Source organism: Semicossyphus pulcher, unplaced genomic scaffold (genome assembly GCF_022749685.1).
Source record: "Semicossyphus pulcher isolate SPU_LCO1_2020_fin unplaced genomic scaffold, fSemPul1.0.p SCAF_21, whole genome shotgun sequence".
In the NCBI taxonomy this organism is placed as follows: Eukaryota; Metazoa; Chordata; class Actinopteri; order Labriformes; family Labridae; genus Semicossyphus; species Semicossyphus pulcher.
The window spans coordinates 18,027,056-18,052,241 of NW_027211695.1; the positions used below are offsets into that span (position 1 = coordinate 18,027,056).

Here is a 25,186-nt window from a genome sequence, read left to right on the forward strand (position 1 = left end):
ATTTCCTCTAATGGAGAAGGGAATTCTAGAGACGTCAGAGTTTAAAGTACGGATTCATGGAGAAGTTTCAATTTATTGATTCTTCTGTTTGTTCTGGACTCAGCTTTCGATGGGAGGTTAAATTGTATTAGATCTCATAACACTGAGAGGAAGCACAAGCTTGGAGGTCAATCCAAGACGAGGACATATTATTGCTTAACATCGCACAGACTCAGCATGAGTTGCCATGGATTTCTACAAAATCCCTCACAATAAATCAAAGAAATGTGGAACAGAGGACGACGTTACCCTTTCTTGTTCTCCAAGAAGCTAAAACACCAATACAAATATGCTGTTGCTTGGAAACACCTGATGTTGGATACCCTGAATTGAAACTTATTTTGCTTGAATGCTTTTGTGTTCTGTGAAAATTAGTTGGACGATCTGTATGTTTTTCTAGGGAACTGGTTGCTTGCCAAGTCACAGCATTTCAAATGTGATCTGATTAAAGTTAAGGCAAGCACGCATTTTGTCTGTATATTTGGCTAACTACTTGGAACCCGGTTTCTTACTGAAGCTGAAACATGACTAACAGCTCCAGAGGCTAAAACCTTGCACAATCAGAGCTGGAGAATGTGAAAAATCACATAAAACAGCACACAAACAAAGACAGAAAACAGGATGTAGGCATAGTTGCGGGTTCACATACATGTACCAATTACCTACTTATAGTCAGAGACAGACAAACACGTACACACAGTCACTCACCAAAGAAAACAACCCAATCGAGGCTGGCACTCAAACTAAAACCTCAACATAGCAAGTGGTTTACTAATGGACCTACAGACTTTGCCCATAAAAGCCTTTTTAGTTTGCCTCTACTGGTTCTTTGAAATAGTTTGGTTCCTTCAGGTGCCAGCGTAGCAATTTGGTACTTCATTATTAAGATTAAAATGAAGTTGGTCGACTGTTTGGTGAGTGTGGAGCAGCATTTAAAAGAGGTATGTGTTTGATCTGTAGCAACAAGATTAAAAGTACCTGCATGTTCATTTGTTCAATACTAGAGGCCTAGGATTAAATAAGCCCATTTTAGTTGTTGAATATTCAAGCCAAATATTTTATACTCAGTACCAAATTAGGCCAATAGAGAGGTTTAGATTGTGAACCCCCATCTCCAAGCCTGGAGTTCGGCACTTATTTTACCATCGCCATCTTGGATTTTTGGAACCATGGTCGACAGGCCGCTATGGTAGAAACAAGTCAATCACAGGTGATCACCCTCTAAAGCATACTCTGCTTTTCTACGTATCGTTATTTACGAAATAGACATCATGTTGTATCCTAGAAGACTTGAAACTTGCAATTCAAACCATAAACTCATTATGAAAGTATTTACTAAGGTAATAAAATCAACTGAGATGTAGGGTAATTTCCCCAGTCCATCCAGACATCCGTCCATCCATTATCTTACACTTATCCAGGGCCTGGTCGTGTTGGCAGCAAACTAAACAAGGTGAATGTTTTCCAGTTCATCCTTGTGGGATTCTGAGGCCTTCCCAGGCCAGATGGGATATACTATCCCTCCAGCGAGCTCTGGGTCTGCCCCAGGGTCTTCTCCCAGTTGGACATGCCCGGAAAACCTCAAAAGCGAGGCGCCCAGGAGGCATCCTAATCAGATGCCCGAACCACCTCAACCACCTTTCGATGCGAAGGAGTAGTGGCTTTACTCAGAGCTCCACCTGGATGTCTAAGCTCCTTACCCTATCTCTAAGGCTGAGCCCCGTTTCCATTCAATCAAACATTTTTTTGCAACCATTGCAGTCGCCCCCTGCTGGCCATTGGCTTCATTTTTGATGCCAAGAGGCTATGTTCCAACCCTCACCTATGGTCATGAGCTTTGTGTAGTGACTGAAAGAATGAGATCGCGGATACAAGCGGCCAAAATTACTTCCCTCCGAAGGGTGTCTGGCCTCGGCTTTAGAGATAGGGTAAGTAGCTCGGACATCCGGAGGGAGCTCAGACTGGAGGTGCTACTCCTTTGCATCAAAAGGAGCCAGTTGAGGTGGTTCGGGCATGTGATTAGGATGCCTCCTGGTCGCCTCCCTTTGAAGGTTTTCTGGGCACGTCCAACTGGGAAGAGACCCCGGGGCAGACCCAGAGCTTGGGCAGGGATTATATATCCCGTCTGGTCTGGGAATGCCTCGGAATCCCGCAGGTGGACTGGGAAGAGGGACACCTGGGTTGCCTTGCTTAGCCTGCTGCCAATGCGACCCGGCCATGGGTAAGCAGACGGATGGATGGATGGAGGGTACGTCCATTGCTTAAATACAGTCTATGGTTCACTCTCAAACTCTCTTGAGCCCAAATGGATGCGATGACCTTAAAGTCCTCGAAAAGATTGTTTGAAAATCAACATTTCAACAAGAATTGAGCAAGAAAGCAAGACGTGTTCAAAAGCTCTTAAACCGGGACCAAATTAATTCTCGGTGACAGATGGTTACCGGGTTTCCAAGCTCAAACATTAGCACAGACAAGAACTGCTTCAAGTGCTCCAAAAAACATAAAAACACTTGGTGAGTCCATCTGCTGAGGAGATATCGTGTCAGCTTTAAAGTTGCATCCTCAAAACATGCGCCAAACCACCCACTTTTAAAAGAACCATGTGTTCCCCGGCACGGCGCCCTGGTGGACACTTTTTCCATTGAGATCAAGAAGCCAATGTTTTTAATGATATTCATAGCTGATCATGGTGTTTCATTGCAGGCCACCAAAGCTGCTGACAGTCACTTCCTGTTCTTGCTGACGCCTCCCTGACATTTGACCCTGCCGACAGAGAATAATCCTTCAAAGCCTCCTCCCCGCTCCTTTCTGAATCGCACATTTCTCTCCGTACCGCTTCACCTTGACACCTCAGCCCCTCGCCTTTCAGTTATCGCTTTCACACACTCGCCCGCACACACATATAGCCAGCGTCAGCGGCACCTATCAATCGCTGATGCAGAATTTTAAGTAGGAGAGAATCTGTGTATAGATGTGTGTGTGTTTGTGTGAATACACAGTGGAAAAACAGAGCGTGAGGTTAAGAGTGTTGGCATGGTGTGTGTAGGAAAGTGTGTTCACAACCCTGTGTGTGTATCTGACTGACCAAAGACTGTAGAGCTGTAGAACCAATTTCAATCAATTATTGGGAATTACAAAAATTGTGATATTTCTCTATGGTTTTTTTTAGACTAACTGCATCCTGCTACCACTACTACTAGGGTGTGTGTGTCTCTATGTTCAATTCAGCTCAGGTGGTGGTTAAACCCTCCCTTATAAGCTAACAGCAGCTCCTTGAGACTCCCCACTTTCTAGATCCGATTTTTATGACAGAGCCAGGACTTACACACTCCTCCTCCTCTCTGCAGTCGTTAAAACATAAACCATAATCTCAGAGGAACAATAAACTGTCAGAATAATGCACAAAAAATGACACTGTGACGGATGCGAATGGGACCGACGTGGAAAGGTCTGAAATTACAGTTGTTTCCGTCGAGGGTTTTTTACAGACATCTGTGTTTTACAGAGTCGGGAAGTGTAAAGATTGACCTCTCCGGTCCCCTTTGCTGAGCTCAATCCAAATCCCAATTTTACTATAAAGAGTGAAAAAGGTGCAGAGGATAATTATGGCTGAAAAGTAGCAGGTAGCAAGAGACTAATTTGTGTTGGGCCTGGGTTGAAAGATGAAGTGGTGTGTGGTCATTTCCCAGAATGAGATCTACCCTGAGGAAAAAGTCAAGAGAAATATGTGTAAAACATGTGAATCATTTCCTCTTTCTCTCTCATATTTTCACACATTCAGACGTGGCATCAGTCCCACTGTGTTGCGTACATTGACTGATAAGTATCCCCAACCGCAGAGCATTTGTCATTTCCACTGAGAGTTGGGCTAAGTGGTGGGTTGTGGTGCAAGAAAGTGAAAAATCTGGGTGTGTTTCCGTCCTTGAAGCAAACATCACTGTCGTTTGGCTGGTTTAGATACAGAGCAGTGGTGCGAGGAAGATCGTTGGACACATGATGAAAGACTTGTTTCCTATCCTTTGCATGCATGACAAGTAGCGATACTGCAGCACAAAATGAAACAGAATGGTTATCGGCCAGTTTTGACCAAACCAGTAAGGATGATACCGGTATCAATACCGATACTGCTTATCGAGACCGATATTTATCGATACTACAATCCATTATTTGGTGCAAAAAATGATAATGTGACTCTGGAAGGGGGGTTGTAACCGGGGTTAAGGGCTGTGGTCATCTCTACATTAACATCAGCTAACATTAACAGTAAATGCAGTAACAGTAACAATCATTTGCAATACAAAAATTCATTTCTGGCTGTCATGGCAACTCAAAATTCCCACTCAGGTGACCTATCACTGACTACTAGCATACCAAACCAACTGGACTCCACTGTGAAGTCCAGTGTAGTTTTCGTTTCGTCTCATTCAGCGATGGAGAATGGGTTTAATGTGGGGGTCTGACTTCTGCGGACGTTAGCCTCTGCAGATGAAGCTGGGGCTGCTGCTTGACTGACGCTGTCTATGGATCAAATTGGAATATAACTTAGAAGTGATAACAAATGAAGCTAGCTAACGGGACTCGGAGGCTGTTGAGGATGTACTAGCAGTCATGCCAGCAACGGCATTAGCATTAGCGGCTTTGCTAAAGCAGTCGAACATGCTGCAGTGCTTCAGATTTATAGAAGGTTGAACTCTTTTGGACGCAACTACCGTTTTAGGTGAATTGCACGAGGGACGAGTTAAATTTGGTAAAGTGAGGCCAAACATTCGAACGCTTCGCTCTGTCCGCCATATAGACCTACTAGACTTTCTCCAGCAGGAGACCAAAACAATGCAACGTCACTGCCTGACGACGGCGGCTTTGTCATCACTGGGGGACAGATGCCAGCTACATTAGAATAAAACGATTGAATTAAAATTACCTAACATAGACGGGATGTTAAATATTGATAATCGATTGATATCGGTACTTTCGGTACTAATCAATCACATACCGGTACCAAAGAATGCTGGTTCTCGATACCCATCCCTACAAACTACAGTACGCAAGTTTAGAAACTAGACAAGGATTATTAGTGTATAAACTTTAGCATTTTTTTAAGCATAGTTATAGCCTCATTTAGCATGAAATGACACAAGACTTATCCAATCAGATGAGGGCAATAAAGGAAGGAAATTGGTTAAAGCCCAGAATCTCTATCAGGAGAATCAAAGGGATCAGGATTCATCTCCACAAACTGACTTGGAAACTGACAAAAAACCCACTTCCTGTTGTTTCCACTGCTCTCAATCACCTCATTTCACTTCTCTAATTCTTCCTCTAACTGGAGTTGCTGGTTTGGTCCGGAGCAAAGCCCAGTTATTCGACCGCAGCGGCTTTAACCCCAAGCCAAGTGGGACACTCGGCAGCGGCCAAACCAGCACATACTGTACACACTGACGTCTACAGAACAACGCTGCAGCGAAAGCCTCGAGGGAGTCAAGAAAGGAAGCGGAGACAAACGGAAAAGACTGATAGAAGGACGGAGCTGAGGAGAACTGAGACACCTGATTTTACTTTATCAGCGATAACTCCAGTGATTTACAACCTTTCAGCAAGGTCTAGAATAACCGAACAAAGACTGATAGGAAGCTATTTCCACAGATTGGAAACAAGCATCTGTTCCAACAGATTCAGATCCTCTCAATCCATTCTGACAGCTGTTGGCTCCATTAGCGTCTCTAAAAATGGAACGCACCAAACTAGAAGACTAAATTGATAAAATGTGGTGTTATGGTGTGAAGCCTTATCGCACCAGCTTACTTTCCTCCTAACAAATCAGCAGTGATATATTTTTTTCGCAGTGAGACTTGGGTTTTCCGAAACTTGTGTTGGACTTGTCGGGGTTTCCTGATCTTCTAAAAAAAGATCCAAAGAAGACGAGGAAGGATAAAGAAGATTGTACAATGCCAAGTCTGCGTCTCCTGTAGTGGATACAGATGGGAGCGGGGCGCTTGTTGAGTTGTTGGAGGGAAACAGTGACCTTGGTTTGGGGCTTAAAAAACTCCGTCAAATTGAAGGGTTTTGTTCCAAATGAGATATCCAGAGTTTGGAAAATCTATTACGAAACAATTCAGCAGGAAAAGACTGAACATATTGTGGTGCTATTTAGAGCCTTTTCTGGGCACATTCACAGACAATATAATCTGCATTTTGAAGAACTGTTTAATTGCTTCTCTGAAAAAAGCTGCATCTTACTGGGACGATTAGACACTGCAGCATTTGAGATATTTGTAAGCAGATTTTGTTGCATATAAATGACCCACATTTAGCGTTAAATGAACAAAAGTGCTGACCTCGGTTGACCTCTAAGCCAACATATCTCTGCCCTACCTTGCTGTCTGTCAACACCTCTCCTTAAATATGTGACAGTCAGAAGTCAAAGGGTCCTCATTTATCAATACATGTCGACAGCTGCTGGAGAGCAGAGGGATCAGGTGAATCACATCTGTTAAATACAACTACACTAGTTTGATCTGCTTCTTACTGCTTCTAATCTAAGGTCAGTAAGTCCGGCGTGCTTTGTACGGTGTGCGTGTGTCTGTGTGAATTGAGGAGGCCTCAGGGTAGTCCCAGCCGTCCAGAGGTCGGAAAGTAGGCCCCTGTTTCTGGAAAATATTTGGTATCCATTTCAGAGAGGAGGGCAGGGGTGAGCGGAGTGTGACGAGAGGAGGAACCATTAAGTAACAAAGGAAAATATTGTCTGGACAATTAGACACAGTGAGACGGAGGGACGGGCTGTGGGTGTTTTAAAGTCACGGATGATGAGTTATGCAAGCGTTTCTCTTGCAACCTGAAAGAACTGATTTTTTTGTTGGCAGGGGAAACAAGTTTTGGATATAATACAGACATGTCTTTTGAGCTGATATGGCCAACTTGTTAGTGAATAGACACTAGCAATATTCAGTCTCTTTTAGCTCTGTTTTTGGTCTGTACCAACCCCTGATGAAAATATTGGGGCTGGTTAGCTGGTTGCTAACTTTGCCAGTTTGCCGTTAAATGCTGAGACAACAGTGTTCAGTAGGTTTTTAGAGGTTCCTCACTTAAAACCATGACTTAAAACAGACACTAAGAAAGACTGACAGTGAGATTGACCGCTAAATAATGAGCTGAAACTTTCTTTAACGCTTCATAAAGACGAGGGGAGCTGTAGAACCAGGCGTGTCCAATGCTGTCCCAAGCTCCTTCAGATGCGGCAGACAATTGCGTCCTCCGTTTCCCGGGCCACAAAGGATGCACTGGGCGCATCCTTCGTGGCCCATCGTTCCCCAAGATTCATTGCGCTCAAATTCAAACGAGATGGTTGACTCTGAAGCGGCCGTTTTTGGTTTTAACTCAATCGACTAGCTAGTGATGCAAATATTAAAATACGAAAGGGAACTAAAAATCATCTTCATCAAGTTACGTGACGTTAGTTATGCTAGCTAGCTAGCTAGCTAGTTAGGCCAGTTAGCTACCTGTTGCTAGGTGACACGAGCAGCACTTTGTGACACATACAGGAAATCCTCCTGGACCAGACTGTCTCAATTTCGGCCTTAGCGGCCTGCGCAGGCTAAGAATGACTCATCCTTCGTAGACCGCGTCCTTATAAGGACACAGCCCCTGAATTGAGACACAGCTGTTAGCCCTCCAAAGGCTCTTACAACTGCTAGCTTGTCAGCAGGAACTAAATTAACAAATCAAAATCAACGATTGTCGAGCAGTTTTTATAAAAAGTGCCTTCAAATAAATTCCACAGGTCATTTGAGGAAAAACGATAAAAAAAGGCGGTCAACTTTTGAGCTTGGTTAGAGATCTAACAAAAATGGCGGATGTCAGAATGTCAGTTAAACCAACTGCAACTAACAAGCAACTTTAGTTTGATGTAAAAAATGACACAAGTAGGTTATTAATGATGTTTATAGGGACAAAGAACAGAGATAAATGCTCCAAAGAGACGCAGTGAAGCATGCTCGAGGTTGATGGACGGACTTATGAAAGAGGAGAGGGGAGAATATTTCTGTCAGAATGATTCAGTATGAAGAGACCCAGAGGAGCAGAACCAGAGACTGAGGCATTTCTTCCTCCTACACCCAAAACACACGCCTTACACACACACGCACTTAAACACACACGGTCATGTTGAGTCTATTGTCTCAATCACCATGACCGGGTCTGAATAGATTTCCGACTACACCCCGAGCACAGGCGCCAGGTAAGCACCCTGAAGAGCGTGTGTGTGGATTTATAGACGCACTAATTTAAAATATAATAACATCATATTACAATCTGAGTTCAGGCCATGAGAGTAAAGCATGCTACAGGCCACTGTTATGATATCTGCTTACAGTAATGTGACATATTAAATACATCATCATCTATGTTTTGAAAAGCTGACTGAAAACTCGGAGACCTTCAGGAAGCACCTGCTCTCCAAGACCAACACGCCATGTAATGAAGACAAATCCTTTATATATACAGTCATTAAAAAAACGACGTCTTTAAGGAGAAATAGAAAAAACAAGGAGCTCTTTAGGTTTCCTGAGCCAGAGAGGAGAAGAGAAGAAACGACTGCAGACCTCGCTTTCAGCTGCTTTTGATGCGGCTCAGGAGTTAATAACCTGGGGGTCAGGATTCCTCGAATGAGTCACAGGATAAATCTGCAGGATGATTATTGAGACGCTGTGGGAACAAACGAATTCTGCTACTGAGTGTTCCTTCGCTTCATTCCTCCAAAACTTTTCAAATAGAAAAAACTGTAAAAACTGTAAAAGGTAACTCTTATCGGTTATTAGATACGCTTTGAGACGGATGGCTAGGTGTCCATAAAAATGATGAACTTTGGGGGGTGCTGGTTTAGCTCAGTCGGTAGAGCATGCGCTGCATGTACAGAGAGAAAGGTCATGATGCAGCGGCCGTGGGTTCTACTCCGACCTCAGCCCTTTTGTGCATGTCTACCCCCACTGTCAATCTTCAGCTGTCCTCTCAATAAAGGCATACAAGGCCAAAAAACAATCTCTCATAAAACAAAAGATTACATTTGGTACATTTTATGTTTTTTTCTTTTAGTTAAACTTCCGACTTATACTTCAGTCTTGTTTGAGCAAAAGAAAGTGGATGTCTTCTGGCGAATGTAAACTCTTGTTCGCCTTCAAGGTGAGCAAAAGAAATAGAAACATGATCTCAATCGCAAGTGGCATCTCAGCTAGCCCCCTCAACGGACTTCCTAATACATGTGGAGAAGCTTTATTATGTGCACATGTAACTATCTTTACACCGTCTGCCAGCCGTACAGTGGGTGTTCTTTTGGTATCATCATGTGATTTATTAACTGAAATCATTTTTTGCTTTATTTTCGTTTTCATTACAGTCAGAATTCAGCCATGATGGCCACCGTTCTTTAACTGTGACACTGAGACAAGTAGATTTCTTTGGGAGGCAAGTAAATGTACTTCTGATGGCCTATGATGGTTTTCAGGCTGTATTTGAGGCATTTCCAATACTGGTAAAAGTAAACAACTCTAGTTTGACGATTTTCAGGATACTATGGGAGAAAAACAAATTCAGCAACACAAAGTTGTGGTAACTTTTCAAACTTTTGTGCTTTTTCTAAAAATAATGGATTGTTTTATTCCCACAGGCCTCTGGCATTATTCAAATTTAACAACTGGAGAATGAAAGAAATTATTTGTAGGTTAAAACAGATACGATACGATACGACGCGACACGATACGTTACGACACGATACGATACGATACGATACGATACGATACGACACGATACGACACGATACGATACGATACAACACGATACGATACGATACGATACAACACGATACGATATGATACAACACGATACGACACGACACGACACGACACGACACGATACGATACGATACAACACGATACAACACGATACGATACGATACGATACGATATGATAACGATACGACACGATACGACACGATACGACACGATACGATACGATACAACACGATACGATACGATACAACACGATACGACACGACACGACACGATACGATACGATACAACACGATACGATACGATACGATATGATAACGATACGACACGATACGACACGATACGACACGATACGACACGATACGACACGATACGATACGATACAACACGATACGACACGATACGACACGATACGATACGCAATACCTGGCCCACGATAACAATAATATCACGATACGACAATACATCACGATATCTGATTAACTTCTTCTTCAGCAAATTGATTTCCGTTTACGTAACCCTCACTCATGTCAGAGTGACGCAGTGAGTGACAATCGCAGGTAAATCTGTTTAGAGTGTCTTATATTTGTAAATTAAAATAGCGATATTTTGGACCAGCCTCTCGATAATTGTATTGCACAAGTCAGGACGACGATATAGCTTATCGCCGTATCGATTAATTGTCCAACTCCTATAACAAAATGTTTTAAACTTAAGGCAAGGCGTCACATGTAGACTTTAGAAGCTAAAGTTTGCTCTTCATATCTATTTCTCAGAACAGAGCTGCTCATCCCACCACCAGTGGGACAAAAAGTAAAGTGTGTTATTCTAAAGCCTCCTGCACTGTCCTGATTAATCCCCTCACAGATTTATGAGGTGCTGCATACAATGATGAGAGTGACCTGGAGTCCACTGCTGACTCAGATCTGTTCAATCTGGTGTCTGTGGACGCAGCTGTCTGGCCTTTTATCAGGGAAGGTGAGTCTGCTCCATCCTTCTGTCTCAGAGACCCTCTGATACCGAGGCGGGGTGGGGGGGGGGGGGGGGCTGAACAGAGAGGGCAGAAGCAGACGGACTGAGGGGGAGGAAATGATTAAGGGTGAGATGGCGGGAAGTGGCGGTAGCGCAGACAGGAAACAGAGACTTTTCTTATCGTCTTATCACGGCCCGGGCTCAGCCTCGGGGACGGGATCAAAGAGGTGCACCTTGCTTTCATTCGTCACAGCGGCTTCGGCTCTTTCACTGAAGCGCTTCTCTTTAAGGGTTAGGGTTAGTCGTACAACTCTTCGACTCACAACTCTTCTTTTAAATGAGGTTTGAAGGGGAAGTGAGTTGAAAGCTCCCCTTTCCTCTCAGTGTTATCTCTGTACAGTGTCACTTTCCAGGTTCTTGTTTTGGGAGTTATGCTTGAATCTAGTGCTGGCAGGAATCGACAGGCTTGTTTGAAATTTGCCCTCGGACTCAGCCAAGAGTGTAAAAAATGCCCCAGTGAGCAAATATAAAAGGCCGCTGAAAAATCCCCTTAATTTTCCAGCATTCAGGTGATTGATGGTGTTTATTTCCAACTTTGATTTGCTACATTTTATTGTACATCTCGTTAGTGGTTGTTCAGAAACTCTCAAACTCTCAGGGGACAGTGAGGAGGCTCTGCAGTGTTGAAGGGAAAGGCTTAAAAATGGGACGAATGGAAGGAACAGCGCTGACCCACAGGAATGAGACGGAGGCCGCACAAAGCCTCAATATTTGTTTCGCTTATTGTGGTCTGGAAAAGCTCAATAAAGAACGTCTGCATCTGAAGTAGGGCTGAATGAAGTGTGGTAGACATGTGTTCTCCTTGTCTGGACTTTTTGAGTGCTCAACTGAACTCAACTGGCTTTGACGGCCACACTCAAAAATGCTGTCAGGTTTCTCCTTAACTGTCCAGTAGTGTCGTAGTCATGACCATCTTAACCAAGACAGAGTCATGACCAAGATCAGTGTGCGCTGACTCCGAGACTTTGAGGGATTGAGAACGAGTCAAAACCAAAACCAAGGCACAGTCAAGACCAAGGCTAGACCAGTGCAAGTCACACACTGTATGACACACTTAAAGATCAGATCCAGTCGTGTTTTCAGAAATATCAAATGCTCTGCTTGAAATAATAAATTGTTTTATCTGCAAAATGACTTTAATTACCTTGTAAAAATCCTCCCAATCCATCTCCTCCTTCTCCCTCATTAATAATTCCTGAATCTGCATTGGCCCCGCCCACTGTGCAAATTTCCAACCGCCCCCTCCGTCGCAAAAACAAAACACGCCTCTGCCATCGTTTACAGGCAACTTGTTGAAGCTTAGCTAGCCTGAAATGTAGTAATTAGTAGCAGTAACGTTAACGTTAGTAGTCAGTGGTGAGTTTGCAAAAATCACGATGACGGTTACAGCTGGCTCGCACATCGCTGAAGTGGTTGCACTAATGATATGCATAGTGTCGCCCCGTCCATTAACGGGATTGGCTCCTTAGGTTTGTGACGTCTCAAACCCGCCGATCTGAAAACGTGTTGTTCAGCCTGTCCTTGGTACACTGCAGTTTAAAAGCAGACAGGCCCAGCCGTGGAGATGACCGCTGATGTTGTCCCTGATATGTCTTGTAGCACATGAAGAACACCACATGGAGATGTTTACAAGGTTACAGACTGGAGTTTCACTGGAGGGGGGGTCTTTAAAATTAAAAGACGTAGGCACTCTTTAAGTTGATCTTAAAGATTCCCATCAAATCAAAGTACTGTAAAATGCGGAATATAAAACACAGTCTGTTTTTGGGGGTATCCCAGAGGGGGGAAAAGTTTTTCTACCTTTTAATTAATAAAAACGTGTATACAAGTTAATTCAACACTATTTCAATTTCAGTTTTAATTTAAAACACACACAAATTATAGCCCACCATCTGTTTTAGTCATGTTGAGCTTGCCATCCTGCTACCTACCACTGCGGTAGTTGAGTTAGCCTGAGGTAACGTTGATTGTTGTTGCAGCTGCAATGGCGACCATGATGGCGCTTGTCCGTGATGACGCACCATCGTTTGGGTAAAACACCTTACCACAATAGTGTACATCTCTCTGCATATATGGGACGCAGCCCACTTTTTCAATGTAAATTTTTTTTATTAAAAGTGCATCTTAAACACTGATTTTTACGGATATCATGATACAAACCAGACAAGGAACATGCAATTTATATCCCCAATGTTGAAATATTGACAGGTATTAAAATAAAACACCGGGTCGTCTTTATCAGAGACTAAGACAAAACTAAGTATGCTTGTGTCTGAGACCCGGCCATGCTTTTGAGACCCATCTGGAAACCTAAAAAACTATCTAGAGTACTCCAACACTGCCGTGTAGCTGATTCAATAATGATTAAATTGACGTACTTGTTTGCTGGTTCAGGAAGTGAATCAAGTCCGATTTAGAAGGATTCAAACTGTTTGCAGGCCTGAAATCCAGCAGAAAAACAGGACTTTGTAAGACACTAGCTGGATTTACAAGTCTACAGCTCACGCACGCACTCCATGTTTACAGTCTATAATATGACCTCTCTGAATTATATGATGACAACCGTGTAGAGACATGCAGCTGGTCCATAAACTCCGAATCTGTGTGTGATTTTCTGGTACTTTGGGCACATAAGGAGTCCCTGGAGTTTTTCACCAACACACCTGCTGCTCTAACACATTTAGGTTGTCTCCTTTCCTAAAGGCCTGTATACTTCTCTACAGTCTGTTGCGACCCAGATTCGGTCAGAGCTGAACCGACAGGCAGGTAAAAGCATTCACATTCTTTTTCCCCTCTTTTCTTCCTCTCTTTCGTCCATCTTTCTCCTTTACTCTCCATCTCTCCTCACACGCTGCCCATCTGTCTGTGTCTTATGCAACGATGAAGGCAGACTGACACAGTGTCGCCGCCAAGTCAAGTTTAGTGCTTCTGTCTTTTTGCCAAAGCCTGCAGAGAGCAAGAGGGGGGTTTTATCTGGCAACACACGGCAACACAAGAGGCGAATCTTCAGGATGAATAATGTCAAGACAGAAAACGAGCCATGGCGGGGATTTTCAGCTGGCTTTTATGCGTACAGTCGTTTTTCTCTTGTTGTTGTAGCTGACACTTGTATCCAAGGCGAGCCGTAATAAACGCAACAATGGAAAAAGCCATAACTCCTGGATCAACAAGATTACCAGCAAAGCAGCAGAATCAAATGAAAGGATTTGAGCCGTAGTGCCTTGAAGACATTTGGTCATGTAAAAGCAAAAGCATGGAAAGTAAATTAACGGGCGAGCTTAACGGAGCAGGAAAATGGATTTTCAGTAAGAGGAGAGGAGAGAGTGTGATTCAGAGTGGAGAAGGTGAATGATTTCTGTCGCAGGTACAGCGCAGAGGTTATTCTTCAAGGACTGAAAAGGTTTAATGTAAGTCATGAAAGGGCTGGAAACTACACGTCCACGAGTGATGTCATCAGCTACAAAGTTACCCGAGGAGAGACAGATCCTGAAATGAGACGATGTGAATCATTATGACAAAGCTGCACTCTTAATATAGCCGAGAGTCTGAACACCCTCAGACAGGATGATGAGCTGGTTTATATCAGGAATTTAAAGAGAAAAAGGAAGTGGATTTCAAAACTCTTTGAGGACTGAATTCTTATCTGCACTGGTTTGGAAGAATTCAAACACGTCCACACTTCTCCAGCTCCGAGCAGGAGCCTTGGAAAACCGGCTTTCCAAGTGGAGTCTAAGGGGCGGCTTTCACCCTCCACACACGAAACCAACACAAGGGATTGGCAAATGTTGCAGGTTCCTGAAAAGTACCACACATTTAAACTTCACACTCGAGTGCAAAACCACGACTACCTTAAAAGAAAGACTGTCTGAAAGTGTGCGCCCTTATCCCATTCCTCCAATCATATCTCACCACTCTCTATGGTATGAGAGAGACCTCACATTTGGTTATATTCTTATTGGTACAAATGTCGGCATGTTGGAGGGCTGTACGGTGGTGCAGTGGTGAGCGCTGTCGCCTCACAGCTAGAAGGTTCCTGGTTCTAATCCTTGTTTCCAACGTAGAGTAGTTTGCATGTTCTCCCCGTGCATGCGAGGGTTCCCTCTAGGTGCTCTGGCTTCCTCCCACCGCCCAAATGCTCGTCAGGTTCAATGGTGACCGTAGACGCGCATGTGAGCGTGAAAGGTTGTCTGTCTCTGTCTGTCCCAATTCAGGGCCTACATCCTTCGAAGGACGTATCTGAAGGCGCGTCGGAGGCGGCCCCTTCAGATGCGGCCAACAAATGTGTCCTCCTTTTCCCGGGCCACAAAGGATTCATCGGGCGCATCCTTCTTGGTCCAACGATGGCTTACACTTTTAAATGTAAAGGTTTTTAGTTCCAACTCAATTGAATAGCTAACGATACAAATGTAAAAATAAACTTTAAACTTTTAATTATCTGTATAGGTTAAGTTACGTGAGGTTAGTTATGATAGCTAGTTAGTCAGCTAGCTACCTGCTAGGCGCCAGGAGTGGCTTTTGGTGGCGCAAAAGCGGTATATCGGTATATGCGGTATATGCAGGCTACGAATGACGCATCCTTTGTAGGCTGCATCCTTCGAAGGATGCATCCCCTAGATTCAGACACAGCTTATAAGTCTACCCTGTGATTGACTGGTGATAAGTCTAGGTTGTACCCCGCCTCTTGCCCGATGACAGCTGGGTTAGGCTCCAGCAGGACAAGCGGTATAGATAACGGATGGATGGATGGATACGTTTGAAACTGAACAATGTCTTGTCTCGGTTTATAAAATAACTGCAAAAATAAAATTTAACGCAGAGCCATTCTAAACAACTTTTAAAATGCTTGTTTTTTTGAATGGACACATGACGTCATGATAATCTCAACGATGACAGGGATTGACGCAAATTCAGTGTTTGTATCACAAGACGCAAATTTGTGTCTTGTTTTTCCTTTTGTATGTAGACTTTTTGTAAAAAATGTACTTTTCTCTTTGTCTTAACAGCTTAAAGGAGCAGTTCACCCCTGAAAAGACCACTGTCAGTCACAGCTGGTGTCCTCTGTAATCGATAGAAGCAATGAATTGAAATTGGCGCCATAGCTGTGGAGAAAGTTGTAGAAACAGCTTGTGGTTTCGCCCATTCTACATTCCTACAACACCCAGCATGCACTGCGCCCTTCCTTCTGAAATATGTTTTTGCTGCAGGCAATGGCTCAGAGCGGGTCGTCTAAAAAATCTATAAAAGCATGAAAGGACTGAAAATCGGCGAACTGGCCCTTTAAGAGAAAGCTGGAGAATTGAAAAAAAGTGTCCAATTTGGCTTTGACGAGCCTACATAACCTCATTTTACCCACTATACAGACATATAGTGTTAATGCATGTGTCATTTTTAAACCCACATACATACATTGAAGCGTAAACCTCCTGATGGTGTATGACGTGAAAAGAGAGACAGACAGCAGAGAGACAGACAGAGATGAAGAGTGCTGGAGGACAGCCCTGTCTCTACATGCACGGCTGGTGGAAAAATGTCTGTCTTAATGGATCCCAGCTTTTCTGCAGCACTTACAACAGCCAGGAGCAGCCAAGGGAATAAAGTATGGCATTATTATTATTATACTGCAATTATCAATTATCCTCTCGCTCTCTCTCTCTCACACACACACTTTCACTGTCTCTCTTTCTTTCTTACACAGATTCACATGTTCACACACACCCCTTATTTTCCCCTTGAAGCCTCAGATGGATACTTTGGGGCACGTGTTCGGGCGAAAGCGCAGAAATCGCTTATTACATGCCGCCAAATTCGTAATTCAACACACACGCACACACACACTGTCGTACAGGTCAGTCGGTACGCGATGACAGGCGGATATGTGCCTTGTAGATCAGTGTTTCCAGACCCATCCTTTATGCAGCTAATGGAAAGAGACGACTAACTCTCCTTTTTCTCTTTCAAGTCAGATTCAGACAGCGATACAATAACCAGGAAATCAGGCGATAAGTCACAGACGGCCTGTTTTCCTTCTTTATTTCCAACATAACTTCCTCGATCATGTGAAAACACAGTAAACGTCAGACCGAATCCATCAGGTGTCGGCTGCTTTTCTTAAGAACCGGCCCTCTCGGCTGTATCTGCTAGACTCATCTATCTTTCCAAAAAACTCTGTGTAGGCTGCACGTAGCTCTGACATTACTCATACACGGCTCGAGTCCCACTCTCACCATGCAGATGCCATTCTGGAAAAGAAATGCAGGAGTGTTTGTTGGCTGAGATAAGTGAATTAAATTTAACCTTTTATTTTAATCAGACTTTGAATCAACAACAAGAGGCGAGCCATCTTTGGCTGCGTCAGAGCACTACATCACTTGATAAATCACCCAAAACATTCGGAGTGTTTGTGAATAACGATAAGGCACTGAAGTTTCCCCAGAAAGCCCTTTCTCTGTATTGTTGTAGTCTTTAGCAGCTGGGCCGCAGCCAGCGGCCTCCTTATCAGCACTTAGCTGAGGAGGGCGAGCTGAAAACCTGTCCTGAGGGCCAAGCTTTCAGCGCTAAGCCGGAGGATGCCGTCCAAGGCTGTTAGCTTAAAACAGGGCTGGATCGAGTAAACCTGCCAACTTACCTACTCTTTCATCTGTAAACTAGGCCGACACAAGTTATATTTTTATACATTTCTAAATAAACTATTGTTAAAACTAAAAAAAGCTGATATGGGATTTTTGAGACTGATACAGAACCAATTTCAACAGAGCAAAAATCACAGATCCCGAGTATTTAACACCAATAGGGCTGACACTTTTCAATCAAAATTCAATATATCGTTCGAACCTGGTGAAATATTAATAGCTTGAACTGTAATGATGTGATTGAGTTCAAAATTGAAGCACAATACGAACAAATTCCTAATACGCTTTCCTTGTGGTGGGGTACCACAAGGTTCCATCCTAGGCCCTATTCTTTTTACTATCTACATGCTCCCTTTAGGTCAAATCATCCAGAAGCACAACCTGTCATACCGCTGTTATGCCGACGACACTCAGCTCTATCTCCCCATCAAACCCAACAATCTGTCAGATCTCACCTCTCTTAAAAACTGCCTTGAAGACACAAAAACTTCACAGGACTGCCTACAACTAAACGAAAGCAAAACTGAAGCTTTGCTATTTGGCCCCCAAGATGCCATCAAACTGATCTCCAGTAACTGAGGTCACCTGTCCTCTTACATCAAACCCCAAGATAAAAAACCTTGGAATAATCTTCAACACTCCACACCAACTCTCTCCTCCCCTGTTTCCAACACTATCCACTGTCCTCTCTCTCCCACTAAAGGCATAAAAGGAGATGGGACAAAGCGCTTGTGCGAGAAAAAATGCTTGTTTCTATGACAACAATAAGTTTAACTTACTACACGGCTAACAACAAGCTTTAACAATAGGCGATAAAAGCACAACACTTATCAGCAGTAGACAGCTAGTAGTACAGCTCCAGGTAGACAGAAACTGCCAAAACAAGTTGCTCCTCCATGTTTTGTGGTAACCAGGTTGACTAGTGGCGCCCCATCTGATTGGTTGCAGCCACATAAAGAAGGGCGCTCTGAAAAAAGAGCAGCGCTTTTTTCTCTCGGCGACCGCAAACGCTCTGTCCTCATTGGGAACAATTGAAAAAAGACGCAGAAAAAGGCACTGTGTGGACACGTGGCCTAAACCAACTCTCGTATGGACCCCTGTCCCTGCTACATGTGACCGCAGGCAATGAAAACTCCCGAAAAAGATGACACCATTTCTAGATCCCCCAAGCATTGTTTTCTGCCTTATACGATGTGTAGTAAAGTTTTCTTCAAGATACATGTCAGAAGACATTTAAGCCAATACCAATACGCCGATATCGGCTGATAATATCGGGCAGCAGATATATCAGTCGAGCCCCAGCTTAACCTGATGGTTGTTTGCTTTATCATTCAACTACATGCTGCAGTAAGTCGGCAACAAGCGCAGCTATTTGGACCACCATCACATGATGAGGTTTGTGCAGCCTGTCGTAACTTCTACAAATGATGTCATCCTTTCACCCTCCAGATCTGTGGATGCAACAACCGTCAGCAGGCTGCTAAATCACAGAAAGCAGCAAAGTACCAGGCTCAAGTGTTCCCAGCAGCACCTGAATCTTGTCCTACTTAAACTAACACTCCTAACTGACGGCAGATCTGAGGCCTGAGTCGAGGTGTGTGTGTTTATACAGGACCGGCCCCTATACCACCAACACAGCTCCAACAGCTGGGCTGTTTGGACTTGACGGATGAACTGTGCCATATGTCCTCCGTGTGTGTGTGTGTGTGTGTGTGTGTGTGTCAGGCTGCTCAGATCAACAAACCATAAACAAGCTGATGTTTGGACTTCCTGTAATCCCACATAACCCCTAAATATCTGCGTCTGCAACAAATTCACACACTGTTTAACACTTCAGTTTACGAGCCAAAACTGTATAGAGAAGACCTTAGATGAAACGGGAGGAAACACTGCCCAGAGCTACTAAAAAGTCTCCACGTGACGTGTGTGTCTTGCTATTTGTCCCACTTTTTCCAAACCTGCTTCTGAGTAAGAGTGTGTGTCTGTCTGTGCCTGTGCATGCGTGTGCTCCCTCCTGATGGTATTTTTATCACTGGAAACTCCTCGACAATTAGCCCTGCGAGCGGCTTCCCCTCACTATCTGCTGGTGTGTAATTTAGAGGAAGCAGGAGCAGCAGCAGCAGCGAGGCCACGCAGGGCCTCATTAACATCAGCCTTACTGAGCTGCAATCATACTCTGCACACACAGCAGGATGCACACTAACTGACACACGCAAACACACAAAATATAGCAAAGCAAGCTCAGGTTTGTCTTGTGTCTGACTCACCGCCGCCCTCTGGAAGGCTCCTTTCGTGTAGGTGCCCCCTCCTCTGTAGTTGATAGCCGGGATCTCCTGGTTGAACAGGGAACACTTGTGCTGGTGGGACTTGGGCGCAGAGATGTGGTCCACCCTCGTCACCACGTGGGTCTTGGAGGAGAAGGTGACCAACGCCACCCGCGTGTCCTCCGGCGCGACAGGAAAGTCGGACAGCATCTTGCGCACGAACCGCAGCTCGCTCAGGAAGTTGTTGGCCCCCACGCTGGACGACTCGTCCACCAGGAACACCAGGTCCAAACAGGAGCTCTTCTCTCGCAGCTCGCGGACGTTGCGCTTGAATGCCTGGCCGAGGCGCTCCACTTTGCTCTCGGCGCTCTCCGACAGGTTGCCGGCTGATGAGGAGGAGGCGAGGGGTGACATCTGCCTGGACCGGCGGGACTGCTGCTTGGGTTGGGATTGCTGCGCAGGCAAGGCTGCGATCCAAACATCCAGGATGCACAAGACCAAAAGGCAAGTAGTCCATGATAATAAAGAGAACCTTAGAGGAAACATAGTGACAGTCAGCTCAACACCTGCAGTTTAGAAGTCTTTATAGGGAAAAAAAGACAACGTGGATCCTCCTTTTAGTGAAGATAAACGCGTCCTACGCCTGCGTCTGCTTCCAGGACGGCAAGCAGCAACAGTTCAGTGCAGAGTTCCTCAAAAGCATTGCTGGAAGAAGATGAGGAGTCTTCTCTTCTCATTCAAAATGTGCCTCTGTCTCTCTCCAGTGGAAGAAAAGTCCAGCCCTGTCTGGTAAAATGTTTAGCCTGAATCTCTGCCTTCTTCTTCTGCACAAATAAGTCAAAATCTCTGCCTTCTCCTCGCTTGTTATACAGCCTGTAAGTGTAAATGTGTTGTTTAAAAATCCATTCTTTCTTCTGTCTCTCAGTCAGTCCTTGTTTCTTCTAGTGCATCAGATCCCAAATGAAAGCCCCCCAAGCCTCTTCAGTCCTCTCCAGCTCCAGTGTGCTGCCCCTCAGACTCCTGTTTGCCTGCTCCTGCCTGCACCGTCGGCCAAGCTCTGAATGCTTGTTCCCCTCTTCTCCCCAAATCATTTAAAAAAAACACACAGAGGAGGAGGAGGAGGAGGAGGAGGAGGAGGGAGGAGGGAGGGAGAGAAAAAGTTGAGAGACAGAGAGAGAGAGGCTGAAGGGAAAAAAGGGGGCAGTCCGGTCGTGGACGTGAAGTCATTTTTTTCCCCCCTCTTCATCTCTCCTCCTCTTTTTCTCTCACCTCCCCCTCTCGCCCTATCTCTCTCACCCTCCCCCCTCCTCCTCCCTCCCTTCCTCCCCTCCTCCCTGTATCTGTCTGTCTCTCTTGTCAGATGTCAGTGCAGCGCCTCGCCTGTCAACTTGTCGACATTCCCCACAAAAAACATCAGCAACAGGCGGTGTGATCGACTCCATATGTCCGCACGTGCACACACACACATTGTGCGTGTAAGGTAACAGCAGAGTGAGATCAAACAAAGTGAGAAAGGTGGGATAAAGGGAGGAGAGAGTGAAAGTTTGAAGAGTGCATATTTTTGTCAAATCATCACTCTTTTCCTCTCCCACCTCCCCTCTTTCTCTCGCTCTGTATCTTGTTAAAGACATTAAAAAAGAGGAGGAGAGATCTGCCCTCCTCCCTCATTGGATTTGTCCATTTCTTCCTGCACCACAGGGATCCACACGCTCGTCCAAAGCGCTGCGTTTCTACGTCTCTCATACGCCTCTCCCTCCTCTCTCTCTCCGTCTCTCTCTCTGCTGTCGTGTTTTCCTTCAGCGATTTTATCTGTAACCAAAACAAAGGCAGCCGGTGTTACGGAGGCACACTGCGCCTGTTAAAGTGAGGGCCACAGGTTTACAGTAGAGAGCTGGCTACACGAGGAGCAGCAGAGAAGAAGTAGAAAGAGATAAATCCATCGCTCAGGGGAGGCTGTCCACAAGATTTTGGTACCTAACTAATGGGATTGTCTCGCTTTCAGCCACAAGAGCATCAGTGAGGCCGGGACACTAAGATAAATGTCTCGTAGAGTGTAGATTCATACGCAAGGTGTTGTAGGTTGGGGCTGTGCAGGTCAGTCATGTTGACCTTTCCTTTGTGGGCCAGCTTTGTGCATTCGGGCAATTTCATGTCCAAACAGGAAGTTGACACACAGTTTGAAATTTCAGTGGATGCTGGAGCACGAAAATTAAGGCTGCAGCCACAGACTGTATACAAGGAGCGGGCGTACCCAAGTGACGTTACCAATTAGTTTTGAAGCCTCAAATGCAAAAATTTGGATGACGCCATCTTGGTTTTTTTTATTCAAACGTGACCATATTTGGACGACAGGGTGGATATGCATTGCTACGTCTCTTTATTGTTGCTACCATGGTAGCAACCTTTCAATCACAGGCAGCCAGACCCTTTATGGTTTATTTTCCTCTCAATGGGATCGTCCAGTTTTGACTTTAAAGGGGGGGTATTATGCTAATAGTAAGCTTCATATTTCACTCTGATACATGTGGAGTAGCTTAGCATACAGTAAAAAAAACCTCATCATTTTTCTCACACTGGTGCTCTGTGCAGGCCCTCATACAGCCTCTGAAACGACTCAGTCAGCTCTGTCCCTTTAAGAAAGCCCCACCCCTACCGCCCGCTTCCTTCTGATTGGCCAGCTCTCCGAAGCCTGCCGAGGCCGCACTTTGTGACGTCACAAAAACCCCGCGTTCACAGCAGCCTGCTGACTGAGCTGAGAAGTCTGGGGATTACTCCAACATGCTTTTACCTACAGATCTGAAACTTCACACACGTTTAGTCTGGACATCCGACATTGTAACATTATATATAAATGTTTTAAAATATGAAACAGCACAATACCCCCTCTTTAAAGTAGCAATTTAGACCACAAACTCGTTCGTAAATGGTTGATTAAATAAATCAACTGAGAAGAGGAGTAATTTTCCCCTCTGGTTTCACATAATCTGACTTCTTCCTGCAACTAGAGGAGTCGCCCCCTTGTGGCCATAAGAAATAATGAAAGTGAAAGGCTTCTTTTATACAGTCTATAGCTCCAAATAATGATTAATTCATCTTTGTTTCATCTTGCTTGATCTATACATTAAGGAGATATTGATGAAAAGTCAGTCAATCTTTCCCAAAGCCAAAGATGCCATCCTCAATCAGAAGTGCCCTTTCACAGAGGAGTAACAAGACTAGATCAAAACCTCGTATGTGGCTGACCGCATCAGGTCAGTGTGCGCTTTAGTGGGCAATGTGTTACAAGGACTGTCCTTATGAGGCCGACGACAACGTGTTCGAAAGCAGGTGAGGCTGCGGATGTAGGTGAGGACAGGAGCGGAGGAGCAGCCCCGCCTACTCCCCGATTAAAGTCCAGAGCCGTTTAGACAGAGAGTCGCGTCAGTGGAGGTCCATGATCCGCCATTGCGATGTCGCAACTCTCTCTCTCTCTACGGCTGTGAAAGTAAAACTTTTTTTAATTATCAGAGTAGTTTGTGATTAATTTAATAGTTGACGACTAATCGATTATCGATGCAGCTCTAATTAAAAGTGTCTTAGAGCATTTTGATGTCTTGAAATGTCTTGTTTGGTCCAAGAAAGAGTCCAGAACCCGAAGACGTTAAAATTAACAATCCCGTAAGAGATGGAGCAAATCCTTCCAAAGAAGCAGCTGGAAGGAATCAATATTTGGCATTTTCGCTTGAAGAATAACAATTAACAGATAGCATCGATTTGTTATAGCTCTAATAAGAACTGTTTACTGTCTGTGTCTGTAAACTTCTGGCCGAGAGAGTTTACAAAGAGAGAAACTAAACAAACAGATAAAGGGACGAGAAAGAGAAAGTGGAGGAAGAAAGAAGTAAAGAAGCGGTGACAGAAACCACAAAGGAGCTTAAAGTTAGTGAGTGTGTGTGAGTGTGTGTGTGTGTGTGTGTGTGTGTGTGTGTGTGTGTGTGTGTGTGTGTGTGTGTGTGTTTCCATCAGAGCCGTCCAGTGCAGCCAGTCTTACACTGTAAGCCACAATGACACGCAGCTCAGGCACACAGAGTGTTTATTAGCCTGTATAAGCCAGGCTTTCATTTAACAGCACTGGAAACTTGTGCAGCAAAGAAGTGGGAATAGAAACCAGCGTCATACTGGCCAGATAAACACACACACACACACACACACACTGACCCAGATCTTCACACAGATACAGACACAAAAACACACACCGTCTGCTCTCACACATGCTGGAAGGGGGGATGAGCACAGCTGTGACTTCCTGCTTTTTGGCACTGGAGACCCCTCAGCAGACATTCAAGGGGGTCCCGAGGGAGACAGGGGGTGGTGGATGAAGAGGAGGCTTGTGAGTGTGTGTTGATCAGGGGGGTTGTGTGTGCAAAATCTGCGACACAAGGCTTCTATAAATATCTAAGTGCATGTTTGACTGCTTTTATGAGTTTTAGTTCCACGTAATGATGAAAAAAAAATACAATTTTCCTGACAAAAAAAGTCACTTTCTTTTATTCATGGGGCTAAATATGCAACAAAGAGTCAAAAGCATTTGAAATCCAAATAAAGCAGTGGAAATTGACATTGTTGAGAGGTATAAAGTTAAACAAAATACAACAAGGCGCACAAATAAGCAGACATTATGCCCATTTAGTCGGCCGCAGATCAAATTTAATGCCTGCCTTTCCTAAATTCCAGACAATTTGAGGCCCTTTTTTTAGACACAGACGTTCAAAAACAAAAATTAAGCCTTTTTAAGGATCTGAGGGGAAGCATGCGAGCACAGGATGAGGGATGTGTGCAAAGTTTCACATGCTATGAACAAAGAAATATTGGAGAGGCAGAAATAATGGCTAAAAGTGTTGGTGGAAATTGTATATTTACCTTCTCTGCTTTCCTTTGCCCTTCTCCTCTTTATTTTTCTTCCTCTGTGAAAGCAAAAAGACTCATCAGGTCAATGTATACAATGTATATCAAACCTTTTTACGCACACACCTGTTCTCTCACCTGTGCGTGATCCTTCCCGTAGGCGAGCCAAAGCAACCGGATACAGTAGCTGCAGGTGACGACACATTCCTCACATCTTCTTGTATTTCTGGCCTAAAGGATGAAGCCCATATCTCAGTGGGACGACCTTTCCAGCAAATTCCTTCACACCTGTTTGATCTAAAATCAGGTTAAAAGACAGTTTAGCGAGTTACAGTAAATGTGACTGTTAAATTAGTATTAAGTGTACTCCCACTTAATTTCTTTATTGATCAGTAATAAACATTTGTGCTTGTTGAAGCCCTTACATACTTTTTAATCCCATTTCCACATTGCTTATTATTGATTTATCCTAATGTTAAGCGTGTTAATGTTACCCGTGTTTTAATGCGAGAACTACAAGGGTGAACATCATTTCCCAGGTGTACTTGCGAGAGGACTC

General features: G+C 44.3%; 1 protein-coding gene across 1 annotated transcript in view; it reads right to left on the reverse strand.

The window, feature by feature from the left end:
• The window catches only part of svep1 (sushi, von Willebrand factor type A, EGF and pentraxin domain containing 1), a 117,078-nt gene that overhangs the window by 80,352 nt on the left and 11,540 nt on the right, over positions 1-25,186 (reverse strand). Inside the window, exon 2 of the mRNA XM_069672790.1 lies at positions 19,747-20,210. Within this exon, the coding sequence (XP_069528891.1) occupies positions 19,747-20,210 (464 nt within the window). The remainder of the gene's footprint in view (positions 1-19,746; positions 20,211-25,186) is intronic.